Source organism: Tyto alba, unplaced genomic scaffold (assembly GCF_018691265.1).
Source record: "Tyto alba isolate M040663 unplaced genomic scaffold, T.alba_DEE_v4.0 Super-Scaffold_40, whole genome shotgun sequence".
In the NCBI taxonomy this organism is placed as follows: Eukaryota; Metazoa; Chordata; class Aves; order Strigiformes; family Tytonidae; genus Tyto; species Tyto alba.
In genome coordinates, this window is record NW_024881316.1 from 17,230,331 (window position 1) to 17,246,607 (window position 16,277).

The 16,277-nt window shown below is 39.2% G+C and overlaps 1 protein-coding gene across 2 annotated transcripts in view; it reads right to left on the minus strand.

Annotated features, from left to right (window-relative positions):
- The window catches only part of KCNQ5 (potassium voltage-gated channel subfamily Q member 5), a 286,586-nt gene that overhangs the window by 34,744 nt on the left and 235,565 nt on the right, over positions 1 to 16,277 (minus strand). The window contains exons 4-8 of one of the 2 annotated variants that reach the window (XM_042803307.1): positions 14,746 to 14,921; positions 14,188 to 14,313; positions 5,434 to 5,544; positions 3,381 to 3,476; positions 11 to 105 (exon numbers count right to left, since the gene is read on the minus strand). In XM_042803307.1, the coding sequence (XP_042659241.1) occupies positions 11 to 105; positions 3,381 to 3,476; positions 5,434 to 5,544; positions 14,188 to 14,313; positions 14,746 to 14,921 (604 nt within the window). Of the gene's footprint in view, positions 1 to 10; positions 106 to 241; positions 331 to 3,380; positions 3,477 to 5,433; positions 5,545 to 14,187; positions 14,314 to 14,745; positions 14,922 to 16,277 lie in introns of both variants that reach the window. The other variant, XM_042803308.1, reaches the window with a different exon arrangement.

The window sequence follows — 16,277 nt, forward strand, 5'->3', positions numbered from 1 at the left end:
TTGTACCTACTTTGTAGGGCTGCAGGTATGCAAGGCCTTCAAATGAGGCTTCCAGGTAGCAATGGAAACCGATTTCTCATCAGCCGCATAACTACGCCATACACACTACGTGCAGGATATATGGTAAAAAAAGAAAAAACAAGGCAAGAGGGAGCAGGGGATGAAACAAAAAATTGAAAAGCAGATTAGTAACCAATACAAGTCATGGCTTTCTTTTATCATTCATAGCACTGATACATGCCTGAGGGGAGGAAGAATACTTTCATAATATCGCCAGGTGGCTGTCAGGTTTGTTCGGCTGGCGTCGGTAGAATAAAACCGCCAAGAAGCCTGGTATGGGGAAACAATAGAAAAGCACAAAGGAACCAAGAACATGAAGTGACAATGCCACCGCACTGATTACGGAGAGAGGGGATTTTGCTCAGATTGGGATGTGCTCTATTAGGTTGATTAAGGAAATACCAGCAAAAACCTACCAGGACTTTTGTGAATCACAGTACACTTTATACAGTAAAGTAAGAGTTACTGGCTTCGTGGAAGCACCAGAAGATATTCAGCACATAAAGATGCTCAAAAAAGCATCACAGTGATTTATTTGTGACAAGTCCGCAGGGGACACCCACACAAACTTGCAGTCTGAGGTAAAGAAAGTGTCATAATACATTTTGTAAATGATAATGAAAACCAGACAAAAAGCATTTAGAAGAAAACAGAAGTATTCTCTGTGGTTTGAAACACTGCTAAATGTTTAAAAACACAAAATAAATAATTTCAAAGGTGAGTGACCAAAGCATAACATCGAAAATGTATTCACTATTTAGATTTATAAATGCATGTAGAAAGCAAGACAGATCCTTGGTTCTGCAAACTGGAACAGAGATTCCCTGATGTCAGCGTAACAGTATTAATTTGTACTAGCTGAGTATCTGCTCTTCCTGTATATTGTCAACCATTAAATGTCATCCGGGTATTCTTGTATGGAGTCTAATACCATGTGTTTTCCTACTGCATATCTCCCAGAAATACAACTAGTCTTCATCTACAGATGGAGAACCTGTCACTTACTTTGTAAATTGTTCCACTGGTTGATCATTCTCATTGTCAAAAATCTCTGCATTATTTTTAATTTGAGACTCTTTGGGTTTGGCTTATAGCCAGAGATATTTGTTACGTTCCTGTCTGCTACATTAAATAGTCTTGTAGGTTCCAGTACTTCTCTTCTGGACTGTTATGTTCAAATAATATTCATAGTGAGTGTTTCTTATAAGCTAAAGAAACTGAGAAAAGTATGTCCATATGAAACATTTCAGTTTTCTATAAAGATATCATAGCTGTCTTTAAGTCAGGTAAAGGCTCTAGCAGACAGTATATCTATGGCAACAGAGGAGTTAGCACAGACTAATTCTACAGAGTAACTGATTAGAAAATATACATTATCCTGATAAGTTAGAGCACACTGGTTTCCATGGTAGTTCATTATCAATAGCCACAACAGACAATTTTAAAAAGCCTGGGCACTGTTACAGTAGACAATGATATCCAGTTCAAACATATCCTGCATTTATGAACATGAAATTTTCTCCAGTCCTGGACTCATTTTTTCCCAATGTTTTCTTTGCTTTCTCCAATTTTCCAGTCTCGTTTACAAACTGTAGATGCTGAGTTGATATGTAGCATGTTAGTACCAGCATCACCATACACAGTGGTAATATCAGCCTTCTACTTGTTACCTTTCTGGTTCTGTATCTAAGGACTGTAACAAACCAGCTGGAGTAACATACTGGGAACTTGTATGAAGCGTTTGACCCTTCTTTCCCACTCTTTCTCCTTTATGTTTCTCATCCTTTGTCAAATCCTTTCCAGAGTCACTAGTACTGGGATTGATTCCTCTTGTAATAGTCTGAAATCAGTGTTTCTAGATGAAGTTTTGTATCTGGTGTAGTATGACATTTGTTAGGAACCACTCCACCCTGTAAAGTCACCCCGATCACCCTTGGGTCCATTCCCGTGTGCCTGCCCCCATCCTTCCTGTTCTGCCAGGCCTTGTACCATTGGCAAATATCTCCATCAGCAATTTTATATTAATTTCCAGATCACTGAAAATGCTAAACATGAAAATGAATGTGTAAATGCTGAACAGGCTTCACGATGGGATCCCACCACAAATGTCTTCCTTTCACAATGATTTTGGCCACTGAGAGTCATATTCAGAAATCAGTCAGCTAGCTGCTCTTAATGTATTTAGCATGCTGTCTTACTAATATTTTGGTTGAACTGTCATACAGTAACAGTAAGAGCTACATCCAAAACTTAAATCTATTGTGTTTCTTCTGGCAAACAAACTTGGAAGAAGTAGATTAGAATATATGTGTTATAAAATATCCCAGACAGTCATTCTACAGTACAGTAGATAAAAAAGAAGTCCATTTATATTTATTAGTTATTCTAATAAATATTAAAACTCAAATGTTTAATATTTAATAATAATTGACCAGTAATAATGGAAAACATTTATTATCTTCAAGAATGCTTTAAAGAAAGCCTGGCATCTATCCTGAACTTATCATGGAGCTCTAATATATTCATGCTCATCTTCTTTATTTGGATTTATTACTTCAGAATTAAAAAAAAAAACAGCATAAATGGCACACATAAAACACTTTTGAACCCAATAAAATAAACTAGGACACTAGAAGATTGTTTTTTTTTTTTTTCAGTGCATCAAGTAGAGTAAGGTTTGGTGCAAAATCATTCTTTAGAGGATTTTCTCATTTTTAACTAGGACTGTAAATTAAGGAAGAAACCCATGCAAAACAGCTGTTTAACAAATATCATGCCACTTTTGCTTAAAAAAATCTTTCTCAATCATTGATCTGAACCATCATGACAATACTGGACCTGAAACCACTTCAGACAATTTCAGACATTTTGGAATTGCAAGCACCTACATTTCCAGCTTTTGAATTGACTAATAGCAAAAGCAATTCTCTGGGAAGAACACTTTTCATTTTCACCAAGTATATCACTCATTGGAACACTCCAAACCCTGTAGTAGATGAAAAGTAGCTTAATATAGGCAAGAGTGCTGTGTCTATAGTGATATCAATTCTATTTTTCTAAGTAATTTGCTAACTGCAGGCATGCAGTTGACATCCTTGACTTAGTTTCTTCAGTATGGATAGAAGAACTCAAAAACTAAGCATAAAAAAGCTAAATACACAATTATGGCAACACAAGGCAATCACTGAACAAACTTATTTCATGAAACTAACCAATCTTCTAAACATTATTTCCATAAAGCTTTCCACATTCAAATAAAACTTGCTCCAGTATGTACTTTAACTCATCTACTATCATCTTTTCCCTGATTTCATATTTACCTGAATTAGACTGGCAGCTGGATTCCTTCTTTTCTCAAAGTGTTTCTGACGATGCTGTTCCTGCACTTTTAATGCAAATCCTGAGCCAAGGATGCCCTGCAATGCAATAAGCCATTTATGATTATGGAGGTATTTTTTTCAACAAATATACATAATCAACTACAAAGATTTTGTGAAAATGTTACGCCATAAGATTGCTTCAGATAACACATATATGACAGTATATGACAGTTTAAGGTTTAATGACAGCACCCCTTTCATGGTGAAGCAGGAGACTCCTTACTTAAGAGATAACATCTGTGGTGCTACCAGTGACCACTCATTGAAACCATTGCTTGGGTTTGTGCTACACGATGTTCCTCCAGCTTTAAAGGTCATGGAGATATATATTTATCTACACATATATATATCTGCTCATATATATGTAAAATCAAGCAGAAACAGTCAGAGGAACTTAAGCCAGGAATGATAAAATTATTATCTGCCAGATATACCAGATATGTATGGACCTCAAAGTCCGTATCTGCAGTGTTTATTATAACTTCTGATTTTAGAAAAGTTAGAAAATGCCTTGCTTAACAGATTAAGACCATTTCTTCTCACTCTTTCCCATCTAAATAATCCCTGTTGTTCGTTATATAGGCAATGAAAAAAAGGTGATGATTAAAATTCTCCACTTTTAGCCTTTTTTATTTTTGAGTAAGTAAAATAAATTTGACTCCAGCTTAACAGACCCAAAGATTGAGAATGTTTCCCTCCTTGGCTTGCAAGGAGTATAATATTTCAGCTGGACATGTCTGCATTATAAGGAAGAATATTTCCACTTGATTCTTAGTCAGGATAGAATTATATTAGAAAAGCACCAGATTCATACACATCTCTTGTTTTACGGACAGATTCAACAGAAAAATGTTTATGAGGAAAACGAGTATCTGTACATGGATACGACACAAGGAACAAAAGTTCTGGCATCTCTATTATATAAGGTTATTCATCTTTTACATGTTCATTGTAGTCCTCCTAAGACTAAATTTCTTGTTAGTGGTGACTAGGTGACTAAGGGAATTAATTACAGTAACTGCTATTAAATGTCAAAGATTCACAAACAGGTAATGTATTCTAATTATAATTGTAATGCATTGTAATGTTCCAGAGATACTGAAATACTCTCTGTACTTAAGAAATAAAACCCGTACACTAGATGATTCAATGATATTAGCAAATGTTAGCTTTTAATCTTGGTTTGTCTGTATGGTTGAAAACAAATGTAATATTATAATGTATATGTTTTATAGTGATCTATAGATAATGATTTTCTGTATATGTTGCAGTGGATATAATATGACAAAATACAGATGTCACTTCTGATTTCATGCTTATGCAATACTAATTTAAAAAATAAAATTCACTCACAAAAAAGAAAAATTATTTCTGAAGCTACACTATATTTTAGTCATTAGATGATTCCCATTTCCATTGAAGTCTCCTGAACAGTGATAAAAGCAACATAAATAAACTGTCATGTTTAGTTGCAATCATACACAGAAAATGATAGTTGCATTTTCACATTTAACAGTATTAACTTTTGGTTGATTTAGTGCCTTCTACTACTCCCTGTTACCAGCCTGAACATGGTCATACAAGACAACCTATTAGAAATATCTCTCTTTTTTTTTTTTAATAGAATCTAATTCAGAAAAACATATCAGCTGATTTTTTTTTTTTTTCAAAAATCTGAAAGAAAAGCAGTAATAGATAAGCCACAGTTTATAACAAAATAAAGGAATGTCAACCTTATACAATAGTATGCTACCTAATTTAGGATTATTTCCCAGTTTTGTCTGTGCTAAAGAAACTCCCCAAAACTCAAGCCGTGACACCAAACCTTTCATTTGGATTTTGGATAGGAGTTCACTAGTGTTATCACAGAGCAAAAAGCCTTAAAACAGTTGTTCTTCATGTAGGGAGCTTCCTTCAGCTTTTTGTATCATAAGAGCAGTAGGAGCTACAGAAGCTTCTATTACCTTTTTACAAATTTTATAGGCATACTCACAGCAGGTAGTGCAAAGAAAGAAATGCCAAGTAGAGCAAATCCTGCAGAAAGCAACCTTCCAAGCCAAGTAAGAGGAGTTTTGTCTCCGTAGCCAATGGTTGTCAATGTGATCTAAAAAGTAATGAATAAACATAGTAGTTTACCAGAAGTCAGTGAGAGATTAGTTGCAGATTATTTACATTGCATGAAACTGCATTTCCACTAAATAACTCGAGACACATGAAATATATGTAGTTGTTTCTAAAAGAAATATAAACATAAATAAATTAACATTAATACATTTTTAAATGAAAACTTAATACTGTTTATGGCTGAATAAAACAGGTAAATAATAAATGTGAGAAAAATACCTAAATAAGCAATAAATAAGTTTAAAAAAGAATAAACCAGAAGGTCTGGAATCTCAAAGTTGAGGCAAATGATGGGAAATTATGTGAGTTGGGCAGAAAAATATTCTTTTCCATGGATGTAAGGGTGTTTCATCTATTTTCTGCAGGGAAATATAACAGTATGTATTTGCACAACTACACAAATACAAATTACACAGAAATCATATTGGAAAAACATAGTAGGGATGGAGTTGAAGTTCACAGATTATGTAAAGTCAAAGGAACAGCAAGAAGCAGCTGCATTTTCTACAAGCCCATCAGTACAATTTGAGGTGGATTAACTTCTGAAACACAAAAAACACTATTCAAAAGCTTGAAGGAACTTTACGAAGTTCCTGGCCCTCTCCCCTTCCTTATGAGAGTCTCAGATATACCTATATCATTCCTGACATGAAGCTCCAAAGACACACACAGCAGCAGATGCAGAGGTACCTCAGGCTGTCGGACAATATCAGCTCAGAGCTATGTGTGGAGAGGTCAAAGAGAAAGAGGGCATCGGTAATCCCTTCATGTGGTGAGTGTAATCAGAGGCTCAGCGTACAGTGTCTTCAAGCTGTGCTGTGGAGGCCAGCACCCCTGCAGTGTAGCACCAGTGTAGGACCAGATGACAGCAGAGCCTGGTACATGTCAGAAGGCTCTCCATGTGCAACTCTCTGACCACAGGCCGCACAGGAATGCAGTGCATATGCAAATGCAGCTGGGAAGATGGTGTGTGAATGTGGCTTACTGAGCATATCTCCAAAGCAAAAGATTATGGCTTCATGTCTGTGTGTAGCCAAAGGTCTTCTCCAACCCAAGGAAATATCCTCCAGGCTACTCCTGGCCTGGGAAGAGTGCCAGTCCTAAACCCGGGGGTTGGAATGGCAGGAGAAAGTCACGTCTCTGCATTTCTGATGTCATCTGACATCAACTATGTTGTAATCTACCTGGACTCGTACAAAGCATTTGACACTGTCCTGCACATCTTTGTCTCTAAATTGGAGAGACATGGATTTGATGGATGGACCACCTGGTGGATAAGGAGTTGGCTGGACAGTCGCATTCAAAGAGTTACAGTCAACAGTTCCATGTCCAAGTGGAGAGTGGTGACGAGTGGTGTTCCTCCGGGGATGGTGTTGGGACCGGTGCTGTTTAACATCTTTGTTGAAGACATGGACAGTGGGACTGAGTGCACTCTTAGCACATTTGCCGATGACACCAAGCTGTGTGGTGCAGTCAGCATGCTGGAGGGAAGGGATGCCATCCAGAGGGACCCTGACAGGCCTGAACCTCATGAAGCTCAACAAGGCCAAGTGCAAGGTCCCACACATAGATTGGTGCAATCACAAGCACGAATACAGTCTGATGGATGAGTGGATTAAAAGCAGCCCTTCAGAGAAGGACTTGGGGGTGTTTGTTGATGAGAAGCTCAACATGAATTGGTAATGTGCACTCGCAGCCCAGAAAGCCAAAGGTATCCTGGGCTGCATCAAGAGAAGTATGGCCAGCAGGTTGAGGGAGGTGATTCTTCCCCTCTACTCCACTCTCGTGAGACCCCACCTGGAGTACCACATTCAGATTTGGGGCCCCGAACATAAGGATATGGACCTGCTCGAGTTGATCCCAGAGGAGGCCATGAGGATGCTCAGGGGGCTGGAGCACCTCACTTATAAGGACAGGCTGAGAGAGTTGGGGTTGTTCAGCCTGGAGAAGAGAAGGATCCAGGAAGATCTTATAGCAGCCTTCCAGTACCTAAAAGGGGTTGACAGGAAAGCCGGAGAGAGGGACATTTTATAAGGGCATGTAGTGATAGGACACAAAGTAATGGCTTTAAACTGAAAGAAGGTAGATTTAGATTAGATATAAGGAAGAAATTCTTCACTGGGAGGGCAGTGAGGCACTGGCACAGGTTGCCCAGAGAAGCTGTGGCTGCCCCCTCTCTGGAAGGGTTCAAGGCTAGGTTGGACGGAGCTTTGAGCAACCTGGACTGGTGGAAGGTGTCCCTGCCCAGGGCAGGGGATGGAAGTAGATGATCTTTAAGGTCCCTTCCAACCAAAACCATTCTACGATTCTATGATTCCCTCTTGGAGAGAGCAGAGGATTTCTGAAGGCTGGGTGGGAGGCTGCAGGATGCATGCTCAGGCAATGCCACACGATGTTAAAGGACAAAGATAGACAACAGTAGGCTGAATGCCAAGGACTCCGGGGCCTGTTACTAGCAGAGAACATGTGCATGGAGAATTATTTTACATCGTGTACCAAATGTGGGCAAGTTCAGGCTTAGCAAACATTCTGGCAGGAACATATTCTTCAGGAAAATGCCTTCTAGAGACATTATTTTGCTTCCAGCTTCCTCAAAGTTCATTCCTAGGCAAGACGGCCAAAGTAATTCTATTTAGTGCCAGGGTCACCACAGGACAAAAGAAGGAAAGTCTTTTGGAAGTAATTAGATTTCAACTATTTAGGGCTTTGTAGATAGTAAACAGTGCTTTTAATTGCTCCTATTGTTGGGAACAAGCTGCGGGTGTAATTTACCCTGAGAAAGCCATAGTGACTGAAAGAGAGTGAGCTGAATTAAGGCTGCAGCTGAAATTTCAAGTGGTTATCAAGTCTCAAGTTTTGTAATGCTAGCCTGGCCCCAGACACACCCCCTTGCATGCTTATCAGGTCTTGCTCTCCTTCCTTGCTCCTTTTCACTTCCCTGCCCCATCCCCTCTTCCTGGCTTTTGCTGGACTCTTTGGAGAGCCAGCGCAACCCAGGAAGGTGGAGAGAATCACCCACATTTCTGCATGGTTCGGTTCTGCTGTTTCGGTGAGTTGTGTTAGCTCATGGAGGTGCCTAACAAGCTCCAGAGCCCACACAAGGCAGCACGTGGCTGAGACTGAGCGATAAAGTGGAAGGCAGATGGGAATGTAGCTCCCTCTTTTCTGGCAGAGGTGAGCTAATGCAGACATGCTCTTGGCCTGGAAGAGAGGCTTGATTTGGTTTTCCTTTGTTTGCTGAAGAAGGTATTCACAGCTCTTCTCATCAGAGGGCAAGTGCAGAACAGCTGAAGGCTATTAAGACCCCAAAAGCAATGAAGCACTTGACCAAATGAATCCCTGAATAAAAGTTCCTCAAAATTCGTTTCCAGGCCAGTCATTGCAAAACAGTTTGAAGCTCTGGAATGAGCCCAGTTCCTTCGCTTCTGTCCAGCTCCCTATCTCTGCCAGACACTGGAAAGTACAGAGATATCTCCTTCCTGGGCTGTCAAGAAGGAAACAGAACTAAGTGTCATCTGCATATTAATGATATTGCCACCAAACTGTCTTCTGAAGAAGTCAAAGATAAACTTGAACCTTTGGGATCTGACATATGTGAGCAATCCGAAACCAGGAGCAGTCACACAGACTATCTCTGGAATTTCTCCAAAGAAAATAACAATACCATATTAAAGCCTTTCCCCCCATTCTTTTAGGTCCTGAGGACTTAATGGTATCGCTCTATGATTAAGAATATCAGTGGCTTCTTGCTCACTTTGAGCTGCTTTATCTCAGGACAGTCTTTACATGGGCGTATAGGTGTCAGCACTGTGCCCTATCATCTTACTTAACAGTCAACAAATGGGTTTGATCTTAATTTTATATTCCTCTCATTACACAGATAAGAAAATGTTTTTCCAGACAACTTCAGGGTCAAGTTCGGGAATAATCCTCTGTGTCTTTGTTAGTGCTGCAAGTGAATGACTAAACCACTGGCCAGGCCCTGACTGGCATAATCCTATGGTTAAATTAACTGAACAGGGTGTGGAAAACTACTGGATGTGAGACCATGACAACATGAGAAATTTCCAGACGTCACTGATAATAATGTAAGAAGCAGGCAGAAGTTATAGCTAGCAATGTGGGGGAAGGCTGGATCCCATGGGTGGTTGTGGCAGAAGTGACCAAAGTTCAAAGGTGACTGGAAGAAATTATGTGGGACCTTTTGGGGATTACAATCTTGCAAGAACAACAGCACCCAGGTGACTGCATCAGTGGTACCATACAAGTCCAAGAGTGACTAGGTAACAGAACTATAAAATCTGTAGCAAACCTGTGAAGGTAATTAGGGACAAGTTGTTTATTTGAGAGGAGACTTGGTCAGAGGAAGAAAAGTGGTGAAAAAGAGGATCAAGACACAGTAAAAGATATAACAAGGTGTGCAAATCATGTCTTTCTGGGGGTCCTGCTGAGCAGCCTTGTGTCTGATCACCCCAGCCTAAATCAGGACAATAAACCAAACCTTTCAGAGTTTATTTGTACAGGATTCATTTCACGCAACTTGAAAAATAAAATGCTTAGGTGTTTTAGCATGATCTGGTCATGCAACATGGATAATAGAAAGAGAGATTCCTCCAGCATGTGAGTCGTCCTATCCTAAAATGTAGGACTCTAGACTTGCCTGAAAACAAATGTCTAGTGCCACCTGAGATGCCCCAGGGCATCTGAACAGGGATCACCTGCAGGAAAGACAGCAGACTCTCCAATAAATCTTCCATGGCTTTATATGCCTGTGTTCAAGCAACTGAATTACACTCCTACATGGCTAAATGAGATAGCTGCGTCCTGTCTTTTGTACCAGATGCAAAACAATCCACTTTGGTTGCTTCTATAAATGAGGTGTCTGGACAGATCAGCCAAGGCAGGCAGTGTCACCTGGCTAGACTCAAAACTCTCAATGATGATAGAACTTTTGTTATATCTCCTTGCTGGAGTTAATAAGTACGCTAATAATAAGTGAGGTAATATAATAATAAATGTGATTATATAACCTAGGTGCCTTCAATTAGATCAGATAGGACCCAGGAGGACCTCCTCTACCCTAATATTTCTTTCTGATGTCGTTTTATGTTCTGCTGGCAGTACTTATGTTTTGAATCTTTACCTGACATTAATTAACTGAAAGAAATTTAGTTTGCTGATGTTATCACTACATTAAATAGGAAAAATGTCATCAATATTAACTCATTTGAGATAGGAATTGTGACAATATTATTCATTGCAATATGATTTGTTCATCTACAGGTCACCGTGGAGTGCCAGAGCCATTCTGTATTCAACCATAACTACTGGATACTACTTGAAAATAATGACTTATTAAGAGAAACTCTTGTCAAATGTGTAAGAGACAGGAAACTTATCTGCATTACATTTTCAGGTAAAACTAATTAACACACAAACTAAATGCCACTATAAGGATACACAGTTCTAGCTAACACTAGAAGTTCTCAGAAACCCATGCATAGTTTGGATTTGAAATACTTAAGTTTTTGACTTAACCTTTTGTTCCCCTATAGTTTAGGGTTTTTATTCTGTTAAATTAATTTACCTTCTCTACCAAAGCAAATTTTGAACTTGAGCTCTTCATATAACACACCCTGTTGTGTGCTGCTGTGTTAGGCAGCACTGTGGGGACCACAGCCACAAGAATATTCACAATAGTAAAAACAGCATGATGTAGAAACTGCAGGTTGCACAGTACAACATGCAATTGCAAATACAGTGGAGTATTCATATATAAATTAGGATGCCATATCCTGTCTTTCATTTCAGCATAAAAATATGGGCTTCAGAAATGGAGTCAGTAAAATGACCATAGCAGGGCACAGCCCTCAAATAATCTGAATTAATGAATGGATTAATTGCTGCATGCTGGGTCTGGTCCTGTAAGGGGGGGCATAAGTGCTTCTAAGAGCTTGAAATTTAAGGTGACTATTTGTGCCTGACTTCAGTGCAGTCTCTCTTGTACCTTTGCCATCACAGAATTCAGTCTGGGATTTAGAAGATACTCTGTGGTTTAAGTTAGAACAACTTTTGCAAATAAACAAGTCAATGAGACTAAGCATTGATTTCCCCTGGAATGCCACACAATCTGACCTTTTCAAAATCTGTATGTGGGTTACTCCGGCAGTAAAAACAACCATGACTAAGAAGCACATTATGCATTTCCCACATACTGTTTTACATATTATACAAAAAATACTATTATTAAAATGGCAAAGATAACAGGTAAGGGGTAACACTGATTTTCAGTAACTTTCTGCACTTAAGCACATTAAAAATTTAAATGTATTCATGTCACACACTGGGGAAAGAAGAAAAGATACAGAAATATACAATATAGATTGTTTTCAGGTTTTTGATTACAATTTGTTGTTTTTCCTGCTGATGTCAAGAAAAGATTCCTATTTTCTCAGTTGCACTACTTGTCTGACCTATGAGTCATACATTTTCTCTTCACAGTGTACAAAATATTTTAAGCACCACTTTATACAATGATTATTTGTTAGCAGGGTTTTTCCTTAAAAAATAGCAGTCAGCAGGTAGTGGAGAGGCAAATTCTAAACTAAAGATCTTGTTCCTGCTGCCAGAGCTGCACAGGGAGAAGGATCTGGATCTAACATGAGCCTCAATCAGATGTCTCAGTTGAGGTCTGAGTTTGCTGGGATTTTCCTGTTCCTCCTGAATATGTCTCTCCTTACTATTGCTGCTGGCAGGTGGGTAAAATCCTCTGCTTAGTCCAAACTCCCTGCCTATGCAGTGCTAACTCACACATGGCTTTGCAGAGAGGTAGAGGGTGTTTCCCGAAGAATCAAACGGCTGAAAATTTGCATCACCAAGACCCATGTGCTGCCACAGGCAGGTTTCTCACAGGACCACATCCCCACTGCCACCCCCAAGGGGGCAATGGTGTTTGCAGACTGCCAGAGCCAGGGTAGCCGTCAGTGAGGACACCAGCATCCCAAGCCAGATGCTGCACAACTGTGTCAATACACACAGGTTAGAAAGCTTTAAGCCAAACCTAGACCTTGGCTTTTGAAGGAAAGCGAAACAAAATAAATTACAGTGATATGACTGAAGGCAAACCCTTCTCTCATTACTTTAGCCTATATGGATTTTTTATCTGTTTAGATTACAGGATAAAAATGTGCATTTTATCAGACATTTGCCTTGATGCTCTAAAGCAACAAGTTTCAGGAAAAATGTTTCTGTATATTTGTAAATGCACAAGTAAGAGCTACTAGGTCTGGCTTTTCCAAGCTCCCAATTTTGTGCACTAGTAACAGAGAAATATAGTCTCTAGGGAAGACATGTAACAGATTATTAACCCTTAGATGAACAAATCTAAAATATACAAACTAGTCCTACTAATAGGAAATGACCTTGACCTTTGCTCAAAATGTAAACAGAACTTATTAAAAATATTTCTCAAGGATTTAAAGGTTTGGCAAGGGCTTTTGCACATGCTCTGAGCCTGCGGATACTACTGAGTCCAGATGAAGTCTTGTCAGCAGAAGGTCTAAGGTGAGAAAGCTTCACTCCGGCATCCCTCTGATAAGGAAAGGTGTCAGAAGCTGGTTCAGGTTTCGCACTTATTCCAGGAAAACTAATGAGTGCTGTAGGTTATAGCAGCATTAATGATTTCACGGGCAACATTTCACTACCCAGACACTGTCAGATCTCATGGTGTTTGTTCTATTGCATCAGAAGGAAAAGAAAAACAGTTTTATATTGCCTGGCAATAGTTCTGCCATAGGCTTTGTTGGGGCAGATTTCTTAACCTGCCCAAGTAACTCCCACACAGCGCAGGAGCCTAGCTCACTATGGGGCATTTTTAAGCACAAAACTCTACATATTATGCCATAAAAAATTTCTTCAAAATTTCAGACCTAGCTCTTCACTGTTCATTTAAAGTCTAGTTTATTTATATATGTAAGCATTCATATAATCCTTCTTTCAGAAGAGCACTCAGGCAGGTGCTCAGATCCCACAGTTTTCAACAAAGTAAAAACAATTGATTTGATAGTTAAGCACGAGCTCAACTAAATCAGGGCTTTTACACCTGTAAAAATAACACTGCTGAACCAGAATAGCAAAATTTATTCTTGCTTTTTGTGCTCAAGGGACAAAGGAAGGAGAAACAACATCATTCTAAAGGTGCTGATGATACTCTTCCCTTCAAAGCTGATGTAAGAATTTTTTCCCTCTTTGTTTCCTGACACTTGTTCCTCTTCCTGCGCTGCACCTTACAGCCCTCTGATTTGGATCAAAGCAGCCCTCTGTGGGACCATATTATAAACTGTATTACTGAAAGGATCTGGGTTAAAAAATGAAAAGCTTTCTTGAAGGTTTAGTGGTCTGGTTTGCAGCAGAAACACATAAATAGCTGTTTTCCAAGATGGGGTGAAATGGTGAAATGAACTATGGATGTGCAAACAAATAGCTGGAGGAGGGAGTTTCTTAGACCAGTTTTCTGCCAGTGAAAACAATCTATGGAACAGCACACTAAGTTAAAATCCACAGTAGGTGAAATTCAAAGTACTTTAGCATACTGGTTAAAGAGTGCGTATTTTTCTGTACTTACTGTGCCCCACCAGAGAGCATCTGCATATGTGGAGAATTGGTTATTTGCATCTTTTTCCACGAGATAAACCAGGAAAGATGAAAAGATGAGTACTAAAAATCCTATGTACCAGGCCGTGATTAATTCCTAGATAAAAGAAACTGGAGATCAATATCCATTTGAAAGACTGAAAAGAATGGCATATCAAGGAAGACATAATGAAAAGATCTATATAGTTTTTGGCATTTGAGAAAAATCAAAGTCAAATGTTTCCCTATGGATGCAAATTTTTTCTGAAAGTGGACCAAATCTACTCCTGTGGTTTAATACTTCAGCAACTTCACCAATATATATCAAATTGCAACTGCATCAAGGAAAACATTTTCAACATATTCTAAAAACTGTTAGCATTTAACAAGGCCTGATGTATCTGTGCTAATGTCCAATACAACTGATGTTACTTCAGAAAATTTTAGATATTCTGCTCAAAACTGATAAATGTTTTTTTCCTCGGCCTCTTGTTGAATCACATCAAGTGAAGATATCAACCAGACAAAATCAGCATCTAGGACTACGTACCTTACTATGTGCATAAACTACTGAACCTAATAATTTCCAAGTGCCTCCTCTTCGGTCCATGCGCACCATACGAAGGATCTGTAGGAAACGAAGACTTCTCAGTGCTGATGTTGCAAAAATGTTACCCTGAGTTTTTGCAGAAACAACTGCTATTGAAGCGATGAGAACAATGATGTCTGAAAGAAATACATTACAGAAAACATTAATGTTCAAGTATCAATAAATAACACATACATGTACATGAACTGAATGAGGGGACAAAAGAGAGCCTCCTGTGGTGGGTGGGAATCCAAAGCACCAAGATTCCTGTTTGAGGTAGGGATGTGAGGTCAGGGCTGGCATCAAAAACTACCCCAGGAGACTCCAGGGTGAAAACTGAGGGTAGTAATTTTGAAAGCATATGAATAAGAGGAGCAGTGTTGAAGGAACCTCATGTAGGAGCTTTGAAGCCTGATGGAGCAAACTACAAATCAGTAGATGGATTAGAACTTTTTCCCTTTATATCTTTTCCCATAGCAACTTTCTTATGAAAAGGTGAAAAAGAAAACAAAGGTAAGGAAAAAAAAAAAAAAAAAAAGAGCAGCCCCAGTGGTGGGAGTCCAGTGGAACCAGACTTACAAGCACATGTATTCATTTCCTATGAGTACAAACACTGTGTGGTTGAGGTATGTATTTTCTGGACACAACCCCCGTATTGTACCATTTCCTGGAAAGGAAGAAATTCAGTGCTGGGTATTCAGAAGCATTCTTTCAGCTGGCAGTCTGGAAAGTTTGTTGAACCCAGCAAGTGTTAGGATTTATTTCTTCAGGTCACAGATTCAAACTGTGAGAGTGAGGTTGTTCTGTATGAGCTAATTAGCCAACTGCCCTTAGAGCCAGAAAGGCATTTAAAGGGAGATGAGGAGAAGCAGCACAGTGATGGCACATGGATGCTATGAGAAGGCATAATGTTCTTTTATGAGATTGGGGCAGACACACTGGTGTGCACAGAGTGGAAAAGCACAGAACAAACTCTGTGTTACTTCATCACCTCATAAGTAATTTCCTGACCTTCTTTAAAGTCTTAAAGAGCCCTTGTAAGAAATACCTGGTTTAAATCTTAGGATTTTGTGGTGTTTGTATGTTTCTATGCAAAGTTTATCTAAACCCGTGTTTGCCAGTGAAGAACTGAAAGCAAGTTCTTGTTGATACGAGTTTTGCTTCTTTTGTGTTGGTTATGAACACTCATCTTGTCCCAAGCGTAGCTACTACAAGTCAAGAATGACCCAGTAAGTGAAAATGTCCCCCACAGGTAAGAAGTGAGAGACTGAGGGTACCTACAAGCAGACTTTTTCCTTAGCTTGCTCCAGTACAGTTGGAAATAGCCTTGATTCATTCTGCCCAGCCACCAAAGTTGAGGTCCAAATACCCTTGCTTGCAAACATCCTGGGTTTCTCTGAACTCACATATGGATGGCTTTGTCCTCTTATTACAATGCTAAGAGTACAGACAACCTGTGGTTTAAGAAGAGTCCTGCTAAAATTGTGGAAATC